This window comes from Erinaceus europaeus, chromosome 5, assembly GCF_950295315.1.
Source record: "Erinaceus europaeus chromosome 5, mEriEur2.1, whole genome shotgun sequence".
Lineage (NCBI taxonomy): Eukaryota > Metazoa > Chordata > Mammalia > Eulipotyphla > Erinaceidae > Erinaceus > Erinaceus europaeus.
This window is the reverse complement of record NC_080166.1, coordinates 13,130,249-13,153,268: the sequence shown is the minus strand read 5'-3', so window position 1 is coordinate 13,153,268 and position 23,020 is coordinate 13,130,249. Positions and strand designations below refer to the sequence as shown.

Here is a 23,020-nt window from a genome sequence, read left to right as displayed (position 1 = left end):
GTGGGCTTGGTGCTCAGACCTCTGGGGATGAGCAGAGAGGATGAAGAGGCCGCTGAGCCTGACTCCTGCAGCTCCTGTGTAGGAGTCTCTGGTGAAGGAGTGGGTGCTGTCCAGTCCTGAGGGCCTGGCTGCCGGGCGCCGGGGGCAGGGCGCCGGGGACTGGGGACCTTACCGTGGTGCTAATCTTGCCGTTCTCGGTCGTCATGCTGTCTCGATGGTGTAGGTGCGCGAAGGGCTTGGCGGCACCCCAGGACTCCAGGTAGCGGGTCATGCGCACGGAGGCTCTCATCTTAGCGCCGTCTAGGGTGTGACGAGGTCGGAAGAGGTGCTGAGGGCTGCGCCGCTCTCCCTGGGGTGGGAAGCACAGCTTCAGACGGGGAAGCCCTGGCATCTGAAATTTCCTTTTTTTAATTCTTCTAATTAGGGGGGATTAAGAGTTTACAGTAAATACAGTTGCTTACCCATGGGTAAAATTTCTCAGTTTTCTGCAAAACACTCTCCCCCCAGCCCAGGGCCTCCTCCACCATCAGCACCAGGACCTGAAGCCCCAACCCCACCCCAGAGTCCTTTACTTTGGTGCAAGACACCAAACCCAGTCCATGTTCTGCTTGGAGTTTCCCCTTCTGTTCTGATGTCCCCACTTCTGTCCCTGAGTGAGATCAGCCCATCTTCATCCTGCTCTTTCTGGCTGATCTCACTTCACGGGATGCCTTCAAGCTCTAGGTGAAGAAGGTAACTTCATTCATTTTTTTAAAATTTTTTTAATTATCATTACTTATTGGCTAGAGACAGTCAGAAATTGAGAGGAGGAGAGGGAGAGAGACAGAGAGATGCTTGCAGCCCTGCTTCACCACTCGCAAAGCTTTCCCCCTGCAGGTGGGGGCCGGGGGCTTGAACCGGGTCCTTGTGCACTGTGATACGTGCGCTCAACCTGGTGCGCCACAACCCGGCCCCAACTTCATCATTCTTAACTGCTGAGTAGTATTCCACTGTGTATCTAGACCACAAGTTGCTCAGCCACTCATCTGTGGTTGGACACCTGGGTTGCTTCAGGTTTTGGCTATTACAAATTGTGCTGCTACAAACAGATATATACAGATTTCTCTGGATGGGTGTGCTTGGTTCCTTAGGATCTATTCCCAGGAGAGAAATTACAGGGTCACAGGGCAAGTCCACTTCTAGGCTTCTGAGAGTCTCCAGACTGCTCTCCACAGGGGCTGGACCCATTGACATTGCCACCAGCTGTGAAGGTGGTTCCTTTGTGCCCACAGCCTCTCCAGCATTTGTTGTTACTGACCTTTCTGGTGTCTGACATTGTCAGAGAAATGTAAATAGAGACAAGAATGAGACAGCACTTCATTCTTGTGAGCATGTCCGACTTTCTCTTATCTGCTCCTTCAAGAAGCTTCCCATGGGGTCAGGAGATGGCTCAGCCAGTAGGGTGCATGCCTTACCATCAGGCTGCAGATTTATCACCATGCACCACACAGGGTTGGTGGAGCCCTGCTGTAGTGTCTCTTTTCTCTGTTTGTCTTTGTCCTCCCTTGTTCTGTTTCTCGAAAAATAAACTGGGCCAGGAAGCTGCTCTGTGATGTCACACCCACCCAGGTCCAGGCCCAGGCCCAGGATTCATGCCGCAGTGCTGCCAAAAAGAAGTTTCTCTTGGGAGTCGGGTGGTAGCGCAGCGGGTTAAGTGCACATGGTGCGAAGTGCATGGGGTGGCATAAGGATCCCAGTTCAAGCCCCCTGCTCCCCACCTGCAGGGGAGTCGCTTCACAGGCGGTGAAGCAGGTCTGCAGGTGTCTGTCTTTCTCTCCCCCTCTCTGTCTTCCCCTCCTCTCTCCACTTCTGTCTGTCCTATCTAACAACAACAATATCAATAACAACAATAATAACTACAATAATAAAACAGCAAGGGCAACAAAAGGGAAATAAATAAATAATTAATTTAAAAAAAAGAAGTTTCTCTTGATTGAAGGTTCCCTGTGCCATCATCTCTCCCGCCCCTCTCTGGGATTCTGTTCCTATCCCTCCAGAGAGAAAGATTCCGGCAAAGCAAAGCTGGCCTGGGCTGGAGACTCCAGAAGCACAGGGGAGCACTGCCGTACAGTCAACGCCCAGCGAGGGCCTGCCTGTTTCAGCTTTTGCTCGCTGTGTGTGCTTCCTGCGAGTGAGGGAGATGCAGATTCAGGGCTGTTCTTCCGCTGCCAAATGATTTGCCACTTCCATGGTGGTTTGCTGCTCTCCGCACAGACGCAGAGCTCTTTGTTCACATTTTAATGGAATCTCCATGTCTCCCTGACCCCTTCTCAGTCCTCTGGGTCCCCTAGGCTTCGTATCTCATGCACTGGAGTGAGCCTGATAAGAAGAAGTGTCCCCAGCCAGCTCCGTCACCTGCATCTCTATGATGCTGTGATCTCAGTTTTGACGGATCTGAGGTCTTTCTTGCTGAATTTTGGCCCACTTTCCCCTAGAGGGAAAATGATAGGGGAAATGACCAGAGGGTGCTGGGCACTAATTCCACTGGAACCCATAATATTTCTCCCCAGGAATCTTTGTTTTTATCCCATCACTGAAAGGGAAAGGAATCTGGAAAACACCAGAGGAAGCCAGGTGCTGTTTCTCTCATCTGAGAGAGAATAGGACGAAAGGAAGGACAAGGAAGCCGTTATAGGTATGACTTAGAAATAGAGTGAAGATTGGACCATAGAAGTAAAAAAAAAAAAAAAAAAGGGAAAAACAGACTGACAGAAAGATAGATATAGATATCAACCCATATCTGTGACCGTGGGGAGAACCTCTGCAGTTTCTTCTGGAGGGGGATGGGAACACAGAATGCTGGTGGTGGGAACGGTGTGGGATTATACCCCTATTATTTTATAAATTGTTGGTATGCTTCATATTGGTTTGGTCTCCTTCCCCCCACCTCTGGGAGATTGTGGTTTAGCCCTGATAGTTTCGCGTACCCACTGCTCCCAGCCTCCTTGTCCCTGTCCCTGAGCCCCTACAGACGTCCAGAGTTCCAGCCACAGCCGCAGGAGGAGAAAGATGGGGAAGCACATGGTGTGGTGATTTGCCTGCTCATGAATAAAGATTAAACTGCGTTCTCAGCCCAGCCGTGTGTCTCTGGTCGATTCTGTTACCCACCCGAGAAGCCAGCCCGAACTTAACGACAGTAAATAATAAGTCATTAATAAATAATAAAAAAGTGCCCTGACCAGCAAAAAAAAAAAATAGGCAAATTAGAAACATCTTATATATTTTTTTAAATGAGGTTTTTTTTATTGCCACCAGGCTTATTGCTGGGGTTTGGTGCCACCACTATGAATCCATCGCTCCCGGAAGGCTTCTCTTTTTTCTTTCTTTCTTTTTACTTTATTTGATAGGAAAGAGAGAAACTGAAAGTGGAAGGAAAGCTAGAGAAAGAGAGAGAGAGAGAGAGAAATAAAGAGGGAGAGAGAGAGAGCGAGAGACACACAGAGAGAGCCCTGCAAACCTGCTTCACTGCTCGTGAAGCCTACCCCCTGCAGGTGGAGAGCAGGGGCTTGAACCTGGGTCCTTGCATGATAAATGTGTGGGCTCAACTGGGTGTGCCCCGCCCAACTCTCCCTTTAACATTTTTATACAGCACTGAGCACTGAGCTCAGGGCCTCGTGTCCATGCGGCACTGCTGAGAAACCTCCACCTCCCCCCGTCCCTTTCTGAACGAGGAAAGAGAGAAGAGGGAGATGGAGAGACACCACAGCACTGCCCCATCATTGAGGAGCCCCGCTCAGAGCTGCCCACGGTTCTGCGGTAGAATCCCGGCTTGATGTCAGGATCCTGTGCGATTTCAGTGTGCGGTCTAGCAGCCGAGCTGCCGCCTGGCCCCCGAGTTCCACGACTGACCTGGCCATTCCACGAGGAGACAGAACAGCACTCGAGTGATTTCTGACTCACCACGTGTCTGCCCTCAGCCGTCTCCCACCTCCCTGAAGTCACACAAGCCCTGGGTTCACTCAGGCTTCACGACCACACTCACCTTGGGGTTGATCACGAAGTAGGTTTTCACCAGGTGCTGCTTTAAGTAGGAGTCCCTGACATCACCCTCACCTTCCTCCACTTTGTACGCCCCGTTCAGGTGCTCGAGGGTGACCGATGAGATGTGGACACGGCTGGGATCCCACGCGGACACAGACGAGGACACAAGGGAACAAAGAAGGCCCATTTCCTTTGTGATTTCAGCAATCATCTGCCCATCCCCAATACTGAAAAGGCTCCATGCTGACTGCAAAAATGAATCGCAGTGGGGGTCTCTTTCCTTTTTCTTTCTTAAGTTTTTAAAAAATTTTCTTTTGGTATTCCCTTTACTTATTTATTGGATAGAGACAGCCAGAAATTGAGGAAGAAGGAGTAGATAGAGTCAGAGAGAGAGACACCTGCAGTCCTGCTTCACCAATTGCAAAGCTTTCCTCTTGTAGGTGGGAACTAGGGGCTTGAACCCGGGACCTTGCGCATTGTAAAGTGCGTGCTCAACCAAGTGCGCCAGCACCTGGCCCCTGGAGGTTTCTTTTCTTTCTTTTGCCAGCATTAGAAACCCACTACATGGGAGTCGGGTGGTAGCACAACTGGGTAAGCGCACGTGGCACGAAGTGCAAGGACCGGCATAAGGATCCGGGTTTGAGCCCCCGGCTCCCCACCTGCAGGGGAGTCGCTTCCCAGGCGGTGAAGCAGGTCTGCAGGTGTCTGTCTTTCTCTCCTCCTCTCTGTCTTCCCCTCCCTCTCCATTCCTCTCTGTCCTGTCCAACAACAAGGACATCAATAACAACAACAATCATCACTATAACAACAATAAAACAACAAGGGCAGCAAAAGGGAAAACAAATAAATAATTTTTTTTAAATCCACTACTCCTGGTGCCCTCCCCTCTTTTTTTCATTTTTGTTGGGCAGGATAGAGAGAAATTGAGAGGGGCAGGGGAGATAGAGAGAGGGGGGGGGGAATACAGACACCTGCAGACCTGCTTCACCACCTGTGATCTGTCTCTCTACAAGTGGGGAGCCAGGGCCTCGAACCTGGATCCTTGTGTGGTCCTTTTAGCACTATGTGTGCTCAACCAGGTGTGCCACTGCCTGGCCCCCTAGTTTTCTTTTTCTCTTAACTATTTCTTGAAAAGGTATGTCAAAGTTCACGATCTCTGAATACTAGGAGTCTCTGAACTGACAGGCACCAACTAGGGTGTGTGTGTGTGTGTGTGTGTGTGTGTGTGTGTGTGTGTGTGTGTGTGTTGACTTCCAGCCTGGCCCCACGGAGTCAGAAACAGATAGATGTCATGTCAGGGAATGTTCTCAGGTCTGTGGAGTATGGCCGCTCCTTTCTCAATGCCTGCTCTCTGGCTTCCCCAAACAGAGCAGCTGCTCTAAGACTCCCTTGTCTGAATGGTGCCTTCCTAACCAGAGGGGGCGCTACGGCCTGTCGTGCTGTCCTCACAGCTCTGCCCCAGGTCTCTGGTGAGGGACACATGCCACGTCTGCTCTGCGCCCTCCAACACAAGGACGGGCTGCAATGCACCAGTGTGCGAACTGCTAGGCGCCTGTAGTTGTAGTTCTGGGTCTGAAGGGCACAGCCTGTGGCCACGAGCTGTTGGCAAGGGGAGGAATGGAGACTCCACAATGCATGTTCCTATGGTGAGTGCAACAGGCAGGGTCCCAGGAGACTCAGGGAGGCCACCGAGGTCACAGCAGGCTGAGCAGGGAGTAGTTAACACCTCCCAGTACCAAGCAGAGAGGCAGCAGGGAGAGCCACAAGGCACAGGGCTGAGTGGGGGCGCAGCGGGTCAAGAGCACGACAGTACAAAGTGCAAGGACCCGGGCAAAGATCCTGGTGCCCCACCTGCGGGGAGGGGGAGAGATGCTTCAGAAGCAGTGAAGCAGGTCTGCAGGTGTCTCTCTGCCTCTCCCCTCCTCTCTCAATTCCTCTCTGTCTTTTTTAAAAATTAATTAATTTTCCCTTTTGTTGCCCTTTTTATTGTTGTTGTAATTATTACTGTTGTTGTTATTGATGTTGTCGTTGGATAGGACAGAGAGAAATGGAGAGAGGAGGGGGAGAGAAAGACAGACACCTGCAGACCTACTTCACTGCCTGTGAAAAGACTCCCCTGCAGGTGGGGAGCCAGGGGCTTGAACAGGGACCCTTACGCCAGTCTTTGCACTTTGCACTATGTGTGCTTAACCTGCTGTGCTACCGCCCGACTCCCAGTTTCTCTCTGTCTTATCCAAAAAAATGGGAAAAAAAGGGGACACCAGGAGCTGTGAATTCATAGTGTGAGCACTGAGCCCCAGCGATAACACAGAGGGCAAAACAAAACAAAAGAAAACAAACAAAAATGAAAGGAAGGAAGAGAGACAGAAGGAAAGAAAGACAGACAACATTTGTCCTTACCCAGGGACCCCTCCGGCTTCCATGTGATTGGCCAAGGTGACATCGTGTGACCACACGTCATACTGCCACTTCTGCAGCCCGATGACACCACAGAGGACGTTCCCAGAATGCACTCCTACACGCATGTTGATGTCCACCCCGGTGGCGTCCCTGACTTTCCTAGAGAGGAGGGAAGAGACGTCAGCACGCAGAGCACACGCAGTTCCTTTATAGCCCTGTAGTCCCTGCCCGTCTTTATTTAATAACCTCAGAGCCTGAGAACCAGAGCATCACTCTGGGTCACTCTGGTCATAGGTGGTGCCAGGGATCAAACTCAGGGCCTCACGCCTGCAAACCCTGTGCTCTACTGCTGAACCAGCTCCTGGGCCTCCGCAGGTTCATGACGAGACTTCCTCAGCCTGGTGACAGTCTTCCCATGAGCCTCTTGACTTCCCTATGACTGAAAGTTGCTGTTTCGAGTGAAGAGAAGGAAACTTTCCTGTAACTCTTTAAAATTTTATTTTAGGGGGCCAGGCAGTAGTGCAGCAGGTTAAGCGCACATGCAAGGACCTGCACAAGTATCCCATTTTGAGGGGTTTGAGCCCCCAGCTCCCCACCTGCAGGGGGGTCGCTTCACAAGTGGTGAAGCAGGTCTATAGGTGTCTGTGTTTCTCCCTGCCCCGCCCCCGTCTTCCCCTCTCCATTTCTCTCTGTCCTATCCAACATGACGACATCAATAACAACAACAATAATAACTACAATAAAAACAAGGGCAACAAAAGGGAATAAATAAATATTTTAAAAAAAGAATCATATTGTTGAGAGAGAACAGTTTCTAACACATGAAAGTTCTTTCCCCCAAAGACGTGGTCAGCGGAGAGCCAGGAAGGTGAAGCAGGAGTGGACAAGACACTCCTCACTGGGTCATTTTGAGACAACGGACTGGTTAAGGGAGTCACTCCGGAAAGTAAGGCCCATATTCTCAGTGTCATTTTTAAAGAAAATGGGAATTTCAGGGGTTGGAATGAATTGACTAGCAAATGATTTTATGACTGGGGACACAGTCCACGTGACTCACTGAAATATCTTGCACTTAAACAAAAATGTGCTGGAAGCTTCTGGACAAAAGCCCATCGATGGGCTTGCTAGTGAAGAGAAGTCATAATTACTTAGACATCAGCATCCTGAATATTGACTACTGCCTTGATCAAGAACAGTTTTTCATTAACAGGAAAAAGACAAACCCCCTCCTAGCATGAGTGGTAGCTCAATGCCTCAGCGGAAGTGCTTCTGATATTGGGTTTAGCACCCCAAGAATGAGGTGTGGAGTGAATGCGGTGTCCAGACACAGAAGAAGCAAGAATAAGCAGCAACAGCAAGACCACAGCGGCAAATACCCACGCTCCCATGTTACTCAGTTTTGTGGGGGAGGAAAAAAAACACCCTGAGATAATGTGGCAGAATTCTAAGAGCCAGATGTATGCTTTTTTTTTTCTCCGCAGCTTGGAAAATTAAAATTCCTATATCCACCCCAACTCATGATTCAGTAAGCAGAGCTAGAAATGCTTGCTCTCATCACATGGGAAAGGACAAAGAATGTCTGAAATTTGTTCAGATGCTTTCTTTCCCTGCTCACTGTGGGGTGCAGTGTGTGTGTGTGTGTGTGTGTGTGTGTGTGTGTGTGTGTGTAGTCATACAATCTATAATTAATCACTTGTCCACAATCTGCAGTCAAGCCCAAAGTAAGGCACGCAGAAGGATGTGACAGTTCTTGACAGGTGAGTGACAGATCACAGGACACTTGAGTACTTCAGTGTTACCTGATCTGAAGTCTGAGTTTAGCCACGCTGGTGATCAAACTCAAGCCAAAGTTACTAAAGCCCTGGGCCCCTGGGAGCATGCCTGAAATGGACTTCCCAGCTTCTCTCTACCCTAAGGTCCCTATTCTCATCTGCTCTGTTCCTACTCTTTGTTTTCTGGTCATTAATCATTTTGTCCCATTTTATTTATATCTTGCTGCTTTTCAGCCACCAAGTTGCAGACACTACTATGATTCCATCCTGACTTCCCTGGGCAGACGACCTCACCAATGTGTCCTGGAACCTCCCTTCTCCAGAGCCCTATCCCACTAGGGAAAGACAGAAACAGGCTGGGGTGGGGGTGTGGGTCGATATGGCAAAGCCCACGTCCAGCAGAGAAGCAATTATAGAAGCCAGACCTTCCACCTTCTGCATCCCATAAAGAAATTTGGTTCAGCGAGTCGGGTGGTAGCGCAATGGGTTAAGCGCACATGGTGCAAAGCGCAAGGACCGGCATAAGGATCCCGGTTCGAGCCCCGGTTCCCCACCTGCAGGGGAGTCACAGCACATGTGGTGCAGCAGGTCTGCAGGTGTCTGTCTTTCTCTCCCCCTCTCTGCCTTCCCCTCCTCTCTCCATTTCTCTCTGTCCTATCCATCAATGACATCAATAACAACAACAATAACTACAGCAATAAAAAAACAATAGGGACAACAAAAGGGAATAAATAAATAAATATTTTTAAAAAGAAATTTGGTTCATACTCTCAGAGGGGGAGAAATGTTAGGGGAAGATGACCAAAGAGCTCAGAACTCCAGCTTCATCAGCACTCAGCGAGAGAGGAGGAAAAATGGAGGGGCATTTAGACGCATATTTATCTTTTCGCCTTTATGAGTTGAGCAAGAGGGTTCCTGCGGGGCCACATCCCCTCTGTGCTAGCTGGCAGTTCTCATTTCTTCCTCATTCTCCAAACTCGCTTGACCACTTACCCAATGGTTACTGACCCTCATCACCTCTCTATCCCCTGCTGTCTTGACCATGTGAGGTATCCCTCAACAGTCCCGACCGTACAAGCCCAGGCCATAGTCGCCCTGTGCTTCCCCCTACCCCAACCTACAAAAACTCTTGCTTGCCATGCAATAAAGGCGTGATTCATAAGCAAATAGTGTTCTGGGGTGATCCTTGGCTTAGTCTCTTGCAGAGATCCACAGGGAAAGACCCCCAGCTTGTACTCACCCTGCTGCCCTCGATTTGACCTTTTTAGCCCCCTCCTCTGGTGTGCAACAGAGTGGGTCAGCTAACTCGTTCGGATTGAGAAGCGGGGTCCCCGACAACAGTCCAGCCTCTCAATCCCATTGTTTGACTCCTGTTCTAGTCTACTGCTGTGCTGTTATACTGAAGGAAACTCCAGAGACTACAGAATATACGTTACAGGTGAAAACAGAAACTAAGATACAGACTGAATGATGCTTGTTTTCTTAGGAGACAAGGAACTTGCAGTCTGGTGGTAAAGGCTACATTCTCTTTCACAGTTTGTGTGTGTAGCCTGATTATTTGATAGGAATAAAGGGAGGTGACCGCAGATGTGCAGGATATGTCCTTCAGAGGAGAGAGATACATTTACAAGAATGATTTGGGGAAGGAAGCAGGGAGGTGGAAGACACTCACAGATGGTTTCAGACATATGTGGAGCTAGAAAATGGAACACATGAGCTTCTGAAAAATAAAAATAATCCAAGCAGACTGTCTCCAAGACTGTGGGAATGAGGGTGGCTAGCGCTGGTGGTGGGAGGAGGGGAGCGGTGCTTTGGTGGTGTGCTGCGAGGGCCCTGTGATCTTGTCAGCCACTGATAGATCGCTAACAAAAACCCACCGACGAAAGAATCACTTGAGAGCCAGGGAGTAGGTCAGGAGGCCATGCATCACCATACACCTGAGGTTCTGGGGTCAAATGGGAGCACCATGCACAGCACCAGGGGGAGCCTCCCTCCCTCTGCGTACTCCCCCTCCCTCTCTATAGTATAGAGGATTAAAAAAGACTTGGGCTGAGGAGCCTGTTCAGGAAGCCCATGGCATTTGTGTGAGGCCCTGGGTTCATCTTCTAAAGCCACGTAATGCACTACATACCACGTGAAAAGAAGCCATTGGAGCAAACACAGATGCCTAACTTGCTGCCATCTCAGCTCCATGAGAACAGTACAAAATTCTTACGCAGACTAAGTTCCCAAGGAGAGAACAATAAGAAATTCTCACGCAGACTAAGTTCCCAAGGAGCAGGAAGCTCTCTGCACACGCATATTCTCTCCAAAGGGCCAGTGATCCAGCCAGTGTCAATACACAGAGAAATAGCAAGTGTTGTGACTGAGTCATATGCCACAGTTAGTAACCAGCGTCGGGAGCTGGCTCACCCTGTCGGAGGACAGAAGGCTGTAGGTTCTATTTCCAGCATCACCTGAAGTCAGAGATGAACAGTACTTTGGTGACTTTTTCTCCCAGCTCTCTCAAGATAACTAACTAACTAACTAACTGCCTAATGAACATATTTTAACCAGCTAGGAGGTGATGCAGCAGGACTCAGGAGCATGAGGTGTTTCATTTGACCTCCGGTATTGCCTGTGCCAGAGCGATACGCTAGCTCTCTCTCCCTCTCACTCTCTTTCTCCTCCATCGCCTCCTCTCTCTCTGTCATAAGTAAATCTTTACTTCTGTTAAGTTATAACCACTTAGACAGACCTCAGTCATCGTAACACTCACTTGATGGCTTCACACATGTCCAAGCCCATCTTCACACAGTTCTTCGCGTGGTTAGGCAGCGATATAGGAAGCCCCGAAACACAGTAGTAGCAGTCGCCTAAGATTTTGATTCTCATGCATTCATTCTCCTGAAATAGAAACAAAACAAAACAAAAAACATAGAATTAAGAATAAGCTGAACTGAGGCTGAGAGCTAGCTCAGTAAGTCAAGCATATGCCTTAGCAAGTGTGAGGGTTTGGGTTGAATTCTGATACCATATGGGAGCCCCATGCAGGGTGGGCAGGGCTGTGGGGTCTCTCCTCTCTCAGCACCAGGCACAGCACCCAGGGAGCCCATGGAGGGTGGGCAGGGATGTGGGATCTCTCCTCTCTCAGCACCAGGCACAGCACCCAGGGAGCCCCATGGAGGGTGAATCAGAGCTGTGGGGTCTCTCCTCTCTCAGCACCCTGCACAGCACCCAGGGAGCCCCATGGAGGGTGAAGCAGAGCTGTGGGGTCTCTCCTCTCTCAGCACCCTGCACAGCACCCAGGGAGTTCCACGGAGGGAGGGCAGGGCTGTGAGGTCTCTCTTCTCTCAGCACCATGCACAGCACCCAGGGAGCCCCATGGAGGGTGGGCAGGGCTGTGGAGTCTCTCCTCTCTCAGCACCCTGCATAGCACCCAGGGAGCCCCATGGAGGGTGAAGCACAGCTGTAGGGGTCTCTCCTCTCTCAGCACCCTGCACAGCACCCAGGGAGTTCCACGGAGGGAGGGCAGGGCTATGGAGTCTCTCCTCTCTCAGCACCCTACATAGCACCCAGGGAGCCATATGGAGGGTGGGCAGGGCTGTGGGGGGGGTCTACTCAGCACCCAGGAAGCCCCATGGAGGGTGGGGCAGGGCTGTGGGGTCTCTTCTCTCTCAGCACCCTGCACAGCACCCAGGGAGCCCATGGAGGGTGGCAGGGCTGTGAGGGGGTTGTACTCAGCACCCAGGGAGCCCATGGAGGGTGACTTAGCACTTTGGTGTTCTCTTTCAGCCTCTCCCCTATCTCTGTGTCTGTCTCTTGATTTCTCCTCTAAGTATCTTTTTTTCTTCCTTGTCTCCAGGGTTATCTCTGGGGTTCAGTGTCTGCACTATGAAGCCACTGCTCCTGGTCGTCTTTTTTTTTTTTCCATTGTTGTTGGATAGAACAGCAAGAAATTGAGAGGTGAGGGGGAGGTGGAGAGGGAGAGAGAAAGAGAGATACCTGCAGATCTGCTTCACTTCTTGTGAAGCAACCCCCTGAAGGTGGGGAGCTGGGGGCTTGAACCTGGATCCTTGAGCAGATCATTACACTTTGTACCCTATGTGCTTAACCTGGTGCCTAGCCCCCTCCCTAAGTATCTTGATTGCAAAAACTGGGACAAGGCACGTTGTTGGCAGGATCACGGATGTGTGAGGACTCTGGTCACTCCTTAGCACAACATGAAAAATAAAGCTAAGGGAGTCGGGCGGTAGTGCAGCGGGAGCGGGTTAAGCACAGGTGGTGCAAAGCGCAAGGACCGGCGTAAGGATCCAGATTCCAGCCCCCGGCTCTCCACCTGCAGGGGAGTCGCTTCACAGGTGGTGAAGCAGGTCTGCAGGTGTCTGTCTTCCCCCCTCTCTCCATTTCTCTCTGTCCTATCCAACAACAACGACACCAATAACAACAACAACTACAACAACAATAAAAAAGGGCAACAAAAGTGAAAATAAAGAAAGAAATAAATATAAAAATATAAAAAAAACATAAAGCAAAACCAGAAACAATGGTGTTCTAGACAACTGCCCCCCCAAGCCTAGCACATTCTATGTGCAAACTCTTTAAACTCGGAGTAATGAAAGGTGACATCATCTTTTTAAATGGTTTATCAACTTCATTTATTTATTGGGCAGAGACAGTCAGAAATTGAGAAAGTAGGGTGAGATAGAGAAGGAGAGACAGAGAGACACCTACAGCCCTGCTTCACCACTCACGAAGCTTTCCCCCTGCAAGTGGGGACTGTGGGCTCGAACCCAGGTTCTGGCGCATTGTAACCAACCAGGTGCGCCACCATCCAGCCCCCCATCATCTTTTTCTTAACCATGTGGCAATGTTGTGGATACCTTTATCTTCCTGTCTGACAAGGAACACACAAGCTAGGATGCATGTTCTTCTTTGGGTCTGTCTGTGACCCTGCATGTCTCCTATAAACAAGAAGATGCTCAAGGAGCCAGGTAGTGGTACACCGGGTTGAGTGCTCATGCTATAATACACAAGGATCCGGGTTCAAGACCCTGACCCCCAACTACAGGGGGAAAGCTTCACAAATGGTGAAGCAAGGCTGTAGGTGTCTCTCTTCTCTATCTCCCCACTCACCTCTTGACTTCTCTCTGACTCTACCCAAATAAATAAGATGGTTTAAAAAAAATGCTTGTGGGAGTCTGGCAGTAGCGCAGCGGTTAAGCACAGGTGGTGCAAAGCACAAGGCCCGGCGTAAGGATCCCGGTTCAAGCCCCCGGCTCCCCACCTGCAGGGGAGTCACTTCACAGGCGGTGAAGCAGGTCTGCAGGTGTCTGTCTTTCTCTCCCTCTCTCTGTTTCCCCTCCTCTCTCCATTTCTCTCTATCCTAGCCAACAACAACATCAATAACAACAACAATAAAACAGCAAGGGCAACAAAAAGGGAAAAATGAATAAATAAATACTTAAAAAAAAGATGCTTGCTAAATACTGAAATTCTGACCTCAAAAGTGGCAGGGGTGTAGAGAAAGGGCTCAGGGAGCTTTGTGCACCCTGCCTAGGGCATCGCTTCAGAGTTCTGCTCAACAGGCATGAAGGTGGTATGTCCTGGGTGGAAGGAAATTCTGCTAGCCGTCCAGGGTGTGACTCAGAGCGGCACAGCAGGGACAGCTGGGCTGGTCCTCTCCCCTCCTGCTGCATGGACTCCTTGTGACATAAGCCAGGAATCACAGTGAAGCAGAAGCCGTCCAAAGAGACAGGCATGTGTGTTCACTCCCCTGCTGCGGCATTTCTCATTCCCCAAGTAGGTCCAAGCTTTAGCAGAAGGCCAGTGCCCTGTATCAGGGTGTGGGGAAAGCCAGGAGCTGTTCTCCTCTGCACCCCGACGACAGACACATCCACCCCTCTGTCCAGTGCATACCCGCAGGGTGTTCTTGGGAAAATGTCAAGCGAGTTCAAAAGGGGCCCAGGACACAAGCCAGCCAAGCACCTCAGCGGCTGCCGACACTCACCTTGGCGATCTGGTCGAACTTGCCGAAGAGCTCGTTGAGCATGTGGACCAGCTCTCCAGGGGAGCAGTCGCTGGCCAGCCGGGTAAAGCCCACGATGTCGGCATACAGGATGCTGCAGGGAGCAAGAAGGGATGAGCACTCACGGCCCCTCACTCAGTGTGCTTCTCTCTCCCGTGCGAAAGGAGCAGCCTCTCCTTTTCATAGTTTATTATTATCGTTACTGTGACTCTTTTTTGAATTTTTACTAGGGGCTACCGCGTGCAGTGCCTTTGCTTACACATGTGTACGGCTTCTCGGCTCTGCACAGCAGGTGTTTCTACAGTCTTAAACCCCCCACCCCCATCGAGGAATCCAAATCTGCCAGCCCCCAAGCTCCTTTCCTGACTGCAGGCTTGTCACCTGAATTTGATGTCGGCACTACGAATCCACCGCTCCTGGTGGTCATTTTTCCATTTTTATTGGACAGGACAGAGAAATTGAGAGAGAAGAGGGGGAGACAGAGAGGTAAAGAGTAAGAGAGACACCTGCAGACCTGCTTCGTCCCTTGTGAAGCTTCCCCCCTGCAGGTGTGGGTGTGTGTGTCAAACCTGCATCCTTTTCTATTTTTCTTTTATTTCACAGGACAAAGATACTAAGAGGAGGAGAGAGACAGAGAGACACCTGCTGGCCTGCCTCACCACTCATGAATCTTCCACCTGGTAGGTGGGAGCAGGGGGCTTGAACCCAGACCCTGATTCATGGTAACATTATTTTTCACAGTTTCTAGCACTTTTTCAGTAAGAAAAGCATGACTTTTCCTCACTAGACAGTTTATAGATGAGAGAAAACAGAAGGAGCCTTTTAAACTTCATTATTATTGGTTTAAATTTTATTTTACCAGTGCACTGCTCAGTTCTGGCCTATGTGGTATAAGGGACTGAACCTGAGACCCAGGAGCCTCAGGCATGAAAGTCTGTTTGCGTTTTGCACTCTCTCTCTTTCTCTCTCTCTCTCTCTCCCACATCAGACAGATGTGGGAGGTGTGTAGCAAGGAGAATGGCCAACCAGGGTCAGGAGAGACAGCTCAGTCCCACAGAGGAAAGGATGACCTGTGTCCTTAGCTCCCTGTGAGGATGCCCAGGGCAGCAGCAGGGGCCGAGGGGTCGGGGTCCCGAGGGCAGAGGAGGCATGGCACTATAAGCCGCGGGACCCTGGCTCAAAGTGTCCCTGCTGGGGAAAGGAGTCCCCGTACCTGTGGCAAGGACCCGAGCGCCCGTACCTCACGTTGGTGTGTCTCTTGACATACAGGTTGTGGAAATTGTTGGAGTTCTCCATCTGGCCAGCCTTGGGGCCCTGCAGTCTCTGGATGATCTCAGCTTTCATTTCCATGGCGATGTGAGCGGGCAGCAGCGACAGCAGGAGGCGCTCCTGAGTCAGCCGGAGAGAGAGACACAGAGAGAGTCTGTGAGCAGGGGCTGGGTGGTGGCGCACCAGGTTGAGCGCACTTGTTACAATATGTGGGGACCAGGGGCTTGAACCCGGCACTCCACCTGCAGGGGGAAAGCTTTGCTAGTGGTGAAGCAGGGTTGCAGGTGTCTCTCCTCCCTTCTCCCTATCACTCTCTCCCCTTTTGATTTCTGGCTGTCTCTATCTATAAATAAAGATAATAAAATTAAAAAAGATAGAGAGAGACAACATGAGACAAAGATTGATCACAATGGATGTGACAGCCCAGCTAGATCCAACACCCCACCATCACTCCGTCACATGGCATAGGGAGAGCCAGAGAACTCTTCTCAACAAATTAAAGCAGAATTACAGAGGGCTAGGGAGACAGCATAATGGTTCTGCAAAAGTCCTCTCATGCCTGAGGCTCCAAAGTCCCCGGTTCAAACCCCAGCACCACCATAAGCCATAGCTGAGCAGGACTCTGGTCTCTCTCTCTTTCTTAAAATAATCAATTATATATATGTGTGTGTGTGTGTGTGTGCAGAAATACAGGGAGCAAGGCAGAGGCAGCCAGTACCGTGCACACATTACTGTGAATAAGGACTTGGGTTCGAGTCCCCACTCCCCACCTGCAGGCGAGGGAGCTGTGACGCAGGTCTGCAGGTCTCTTTCTTACTCTCTCCCTCTCTATTCCCCCCCCCCAGGTTCTCTCTGTCCTATAAAATTAAGACAGGAAAGAATGACCACCGGGAGTGGTGGACTTGTACTCTCAGCACAGCGCCCTGGAGAGAACCTGGTGGCAATAAAAACAAGTAAGTAAGCAAACAAACAACAGAAATCATAAATACATACTGGGGGGAATCTATCTCCCAAAGGCCAGAGAGTGTTCTAACACGTCTCCAGCACTCTCTTCAGCAGGGAGGAGGAGGAGGACATTTCCCCTAGAAGTCTCTTTATTTTGGTATTGAAGAAGTGAAGCAGAAATCATATATATATATATATATATATTAGTATAGTCATGGGCCCTTTGGAATATAAATAAAATAGGCCTACTAGCTATCTACAAAATGGAGACCCCCAAGTCTCATCTGCACTGTTCCAGCCTTTAGGTTCATGATTAGTCAACAATTTGTTTGGCTTTATATCTTAACTCTTTTTTCAGCCACCAGGTTCCAGATGTTAACATGATACTAACCAGACTTCCCTGGGCAGAAGACCCCAGCAATGTGTCCTGGAGCTCCGCTTCCCCAGAGCCCATCCCCACTAGGGAAAGAGAGAGACAGGCTGGGAGTATGGATCAACCTGTCAACGCCCATGCTCAGCAGGGAAGCAATGACAGAAGCCAGACCTTCCACCTTCTGCATCCCATAATGACCCTGGGTCCATACTCCCAGAGGGATAAAGAATAGGAAAGCTATCAGGGGAGGGGATGGGATATGGAGTTCTGGTGGTGAAATTGTGTGAAGTTGTACCCCTCTTATCCTATGGTTTTGTCAGTATTTCCTTTTTATAAATAAAAATTAAAAATAAATAAATAAATCCTAGAAACCAGACCAGAGAGGGAGAACATGCATGTCTGAGGCCTCACAGGCTCAATTCGCAGGACCACCTTCTGCTGGAGCTGAGCAGGACTCTGGTTCTCTCTCTCTCTCCTCCTCCTCTCTCTCTCATAAATAAATAGATAAACCAGTAACTACATTTCAACAAAAATAAAGCTTTAGAGGCTGGAGATATATCTAACTGGGTAGAGCACATGCCTGGCCATGAGCAAGTTGCTATGATGCCAGAGGAAATTTTGTTGTTTCGATCTCTCTCTCTCTCTCTCTCTCTCTCTCTCTCCCCTCTCTCTCTCCCCTCTCTCTTTCTCTCTGAATGGAAAAAGTAGCCCAGGACCTCTCATATGTGAGACCCTACCTCAGAAAACACAAAGTAGAATTCTAGAAGCCAGTGGTCAACATAAGCCAGAAAATATTTATTTATGTATTTATTATTTATTTCGCTGCTACTGGGGTTATCGCTGGAGGTTTGCTCCTTTTTATCCCTCTTTTTTTTTAAATCTATTTTTTAATTGGATAGGACAGAGGGAATTTGAGAGGGGGAGAAGAAGAAAGAGAGAGAGGGGGAGACATCTGCAGACCTTTTTTAGTCAGGAAGCGTTCCCTCTGCAGGTGGGGAGCTGGGGGCTTGAACCCTGGTCCTTGCAAATGGTAGTGTGTGCACTTAACAGGGGTGCCACTTCATGGCTCCTGAAAACATTTCTTTTTCAGCTGCTCCCTTCCCTTGACAGCTTCCCTATTTCATCCCTCTGGGAGTATGAGCCCAGGATCATTGTGGGGTATAATGTGATGTGTTTTTCCCAGTAATCAGTCTGCCCGGAGATCTGGTCAGGGGCACACCAGACATTCTCCCATCTTGAGGTGTCTAGGTGCAGTACCTCCTGACCTTTTGGGGTAGCCATATGGTGACTGGAGTTCTTCTCTTAACCCTGAGATGGTTCAGATCTCAGGGTCCTGGCATCTGGCTAAAGTTCTTCTGCCTGTGCATAAACTGTAATCTAGCATAACTGAGTGTCACAAATCCTTCCACCCACCCATCTATCTGTCCATCCATCCATCATCCATCATCCATCCATCCATCCATCCATCATCCATCTACCCATCCATCCATCTACCCATCCATCCATCCATCCATCCATCCATGCATCTATCATCCATCCATCTATCCATCAATCCATCCATCCATCATCTATCCATCCATCCATCCACCCATCCATCTATCCATCCATCCATCATCCATCCATCCATCCATCCATCCATCCATCCATCCATCCATCCATCCACTGATCCACTCACTCAAAAAATAACCACCAATGCCATGAAAACCAGCCCCTTTGGGAAGACCTGATGGTGAGTACAAAGAAAAATGAGTCAGTATTGCTGACACAGCCATCGCTGAGTACCCAGAAGATGTGCTTGTGAATGAGACCAGAAGGAAATGCTAGTGTCTGAGGGACACCACAAGCCAGAGCCAGGGAACTGCGGAAATGGGCAATAGTCCAGGAGTGTGTGCCACAGGCCAGAGGCTCCCAGGGATAAACACCCAGGACCTCAACCATGCAAGGTTAGTGCTCCTTCACCAAACCAACTCCCTCTCTGTTTCTATTTAGATGAAGTTATGACTTGGGGAAATCAAAAGTCTCTGTACACAGAAAAAGGAGTAGAAATTAATATGAGTGATATTGGGTAATGAGGATGTTGTTCTGTGTAGTCTAAAAGTAAACCGAGGGGCCACTGAGTCATTAGTTAGCCAACATAAATCAACAACAATAAGCAAGTAAAGCTTGAAGCAGATAGGGAAGACTGCTGAGTGAATCAAGAAGACATGGTGTCTGTATCTTCAGGGAAGTACCATTCAGTTGTGTGCACAGATCAGCTTTTGTCATATGCAACAAAATGAAAGGAACTCAAGAGGATTATGGGAGATGAAGTAAGTCAGAAGACAAAAAAATCACGTCTGAGATGACTTCACCCATGTGTGCAGTATAAAGAAGTAAGACTGACATATAGACAAAGTAAAAATAGATCTGTGAACATGGAGAACAGAACTAAGGGGCCCTGAGTGGAGAAGGTGGGTGGCAGCAGAGGTAGGGTGTGTAAGGAAGAGTAATAATAGCCTTTATTAGTGGCTGATTTGTTTTGAGACTACAAAACAACAACAGAAAGATAAGGCGTGACAAATTGAAAGCAAATTATAAAATGGCAACAATTATCTTGCTTTATCAAAAATCACATTAAATATAAATGTACTAAATACTCCAATACTCAACTAGGATGTCAGATTGAATTTTTTTTTCCCCTTAGGGCCAGGTGGTGTGCATCTGGTTTGAGCCCCCGGTCCCCACCTGCTGGGGGAAAGGTTTTTGAGTAGTAAAGCAGGGCTGCAGGTGTTTCTCTGTCTTTCTCCCTCTCTATCTCTCCTACTCTCTCAATTTCTGGCTGCCTCTATCCAACAAATACAGATGATTAAAAATATTTTTTCCTTATTGAGGATATTAATGGTTTACAGTTGACAGTAAAATACAGTTGTTGGTCCATGTGTAACATTTCCCATTTTTCTGCAAAACACTCTCCTCCACCATCAGCACCAGGACCTGAAAGCCCCCCACCCCAGAGTCCTTTATTCTGGGCCAAGACACCAAGCCCAGTCCACGTTCTGCTTGCTGTTTCCCCTTCTGTTCTGATGTCTCCACTTCTGCCCATGAGTGAGATCATCTCACCCTCTCTATGCCCCCCCTCCCCTCTCAATTTCTATCTCTATTCAATAATCCATATTTTTAAAAAAAGTTTAATTTAAATAAAGGAAAATAGTCTTTATAGATCTTTAGCCTTTTGAAAAAGGGTGAACATATTTTTAAAGAGTTTTTTGGAGGAGGGTAAAATATCACGAAGTTTTGTGAAGGATGTTGTGGTTCCTTCTACCCCGAGACTGGACATGTGGTCGGCCTCTGATGGGGGACGGTGGTCACTGCTTCATTTCACAGCTCCTGGAGGAGTTTCTGGAACATAGTATTCACTCTGTGGTTTTGTGTTGAGAATGACTCACTCAGCATTTTATCCAGAACACATCAAATAAAAAACTCTTATTTATAAATTTGCTTTATTGTTGGAGCTGTCTCTGGTAAAGACCTGGGTACTCTGCACTGGTGTTTTGAAATTGTGTTCATGATGTTCTTGGTCATAAACACTCAGCCTGAGCAAAATCCGGGTAACATTTTTATACCCAGGGGAATTAATGCCAAAGGTCTTTTATCATCTTTACTTAGATACCCATGGAGAAGAGTGATGGGAGTTTTTTTCTTTAAAATTTAATATTGTGTGCTTAATTTTTAAAATTTTTGCCAACAAAAATATTTTCTCATTTTAATGTACTTTTTTTTTTTCCTTACTCCCCACGGAGTGGAAGATGTAGTCACACACTATTCTCATTCTTTGAGAATAACTTCTGCATGCCCTCTGTTTATGCCTCTAGGATTATTTCTGTCTCACTTGACTATATGCATCTTTATATATTAACAAGTTATACCTTTTTATCCACAAGCAAATATACTTGCTATCAAAATATTTTGACTTTGTTAGTTAAATCCTCTTTGTTTTCTTTTCAATCTTCGTGTACTTTTGCTATAAAATCCGTCCTATCAACTCTCTGCTTTATGGCTGTATCTTTAAATTCAAACAGATACATTTTTCCTTTAATTCCAAGAATATAAATTTTTATCCACTCAGACTCCTAGCTCATTTGTGCTACTGTTATTAGCTAAGGAGACAACTTACTTATCTCCAAGAATACATAAGGCAACACTAACATTCCTTATTCAGCAGTCCTTCACTTTTCCATTTTAAAATTACACAGCTATCATACGTTAAATACTTTGATGTACTAGCTTCTACTTCTTGGCCTCCCAATGCACTCCTCTGATTTCAGTACTTCTTTTTTTTCTAATTTATTATCCCTTTTGTTGCCCTTGTTGTTTTATTGTTGTAGTTATTATTGATGTCTTTGTTGTTGGATAGGACAGAGAGAAACGGAGAGAGGAGGGGAAGACAGAGAGAGAGGGGGGAGAGAAAGATAGACACCTGCAGACTTAATTCACCGCCTGTGAAGCGACTCCCCTGCAGGTGGGGAGCCGGGGGCTCGAACCGGGATCCTTATGCCGGTCCTTGTTTTGCACCACGTGCACTTAACCCGCCGTGCTACCGCCTGACTCCCCATTTCAGTACTTCTTTCAGCACCTTGCACGTACATTTTTAAGGAGCTGCTTGAAAACCTGAAGAAACAGGGCAGGCAAAACAGTTCACTCAGATGAAGTGCTACCTTGCCAAAGGCACAACCCAAGTCGGAGCCCAGCACTCACTGCTTGACAGGAAGTGTTGATGCTGTGGTCTATTTGACTCATTCTGAGTCTTTGTCTCTCTAGATGAAAACTTATCCCGGAGTAGTGAAGCTGTAGTGATAACAGAAAGAGAAGAAAAAAAGAGAAAAAAGGAGGGGGGCAGGCAGTGGCACACCTGGTTAAGAGCTCACATGTCAGTGCCCAAGGACCCAGGTTCAACTCCCTGGTCCCCACCAGAAGGGGAAAGCTTCACGTGTGGTGAAGCAAGGCTGTAGGTGTCTCTGTCTCTCTCTATCTCCCCCTCCTCTCTCACTTTCTCTCTGCCTTTATCCAATAATAAATAAATACACTAAAAAGTTTAAAAAAGAAAAAAGGAGCAGAGGGAGATAAACTTCAGTTTGTTGTATAAACTAAAATATTCTGTGTCTTAATTTTTGTTCTTTATAAAAGATTTTATCTAATTATTATGAGATATATCTACTGGGGGGGAGAAGGAAAGAGAGAGAGAAGGAGAGGGAGAGGGAGAGGGAGAGGGAGAGGGAGAGGGAGAGGGAGAGGGAGAGGGAGAGAGAGAGGCAGGCTAGGAAGCTGCTTTGGTTAGAGATGTGATGGTGCGGGGATTGAACCCAGGATCTCTGGGCTCCCGGCATGCATATCTTGCATGCTAACGCTGAGTGTGTCTCTGTCCCTTCCTCTCTATTTTCACAAGGTCCCCTCTGTTCCTGTGACTCTCCTGGAGAGAGTACTTCCTCTGACCAGAGCTCTGGAGTAGAGTTCATGCTCTGGCGTCTGCCCTGCTCTTGGCAGCAATATTGGGTGAACTCAAATCAGACCCAGACTTTGGACTGCTGTGAAACCAAGGCGCTTGCGAATGTGCCTTTCTGAGCCTGTAAAATATGCCAGTTTAAAGAAAGCCCAATCTTATTGTACACAGGATCCCTCGCAACTCAGTCCATCATCTAAAGGAGCTTAATAAATATCTCCATCACCATCTCAGTTTTTTTGCTAACGTGGCTGTGTAGGGTACCCTGCCCAGTGATCTGAGAGCAACGCAGAAACCTGGAGCTTCATACAGGGGATAGAACCAAGCTTCAAAGGAGGTCTCGAAACTTTACATCAGGCTCAACCTGACGCTGTTAACTGGCTACGGAAGAAGGGCAAACGCTAGAAGAAGAACCAAGCTCTGTTATCTCCCTACACTATCTCCAAGCCCAGGGAGGGATGCCTTCAGGGGACCACAGAAAGATCATGATTGATGAACACCGGGAAGGCTCCTTCCTCCTGCTAGAAAAGATTCTGTCACTGCAGAGAGCTGGGTTCCCTCTGCCGTCTTTCAAGGTTCTATGACAGAGAACTTGCTCACTCTGAGATTCCAACTCAACCGCTGCCTTATTAGTTAGGCTCTTAATCACTACGCACAGACAGTAAGTTTGCTCTTTGTAACCGTGACTCACAGAGAAGCTAGAGCTAGTAAATTCAAAGTGCTGCTGACCAAAATTCAGGACACACAGTGTTTCTGAT

The 23,020-nt window shown here is 48.4% G+C and overlaps 1 protein-coding gene across 5 annotated transcripts in view; it reads right to left on the bottom strand.

Annotated features, from left to right (window-relative positions):
- ADCY2 (adenylate cyclase 2) overlaps positions 1–23,020 on the bottom strand; it is a 289,600-nt gene that overhangs the window by 95,670 nt on the left and 170,910 nt on the right. For all 5 annotated transcript variants that reach the window (XM_060191138.1, XM_060191139.1, XM_060191140.1 and 2 more), the window contains 6 exons: positions 15,440–15,588; positions 14,182–14,293; positions 10,951–11,078; positions 6,421–6,579; positions 4,022–4,154; positions 173–349 (listed from right to left, as the gene is read on the bottom strand). In XM_060191138.1, coding sequence (XP_060047121.1) covers positions 173–349; positions 4,022–4,154; positions 6,421–6,579; positions 10,951–11,078; positions 14,182–14,293; positions 15,440–15,588 — 858 coding nt within the window. The remainder of the gene's footprint in view (positions 1–172; positions 350–4,021; positions 4,155–6,420; positions 6,580–10,950; positions 11,079–14,181; positions 14,294–15,439; positions 15,589–23,020) is intronic.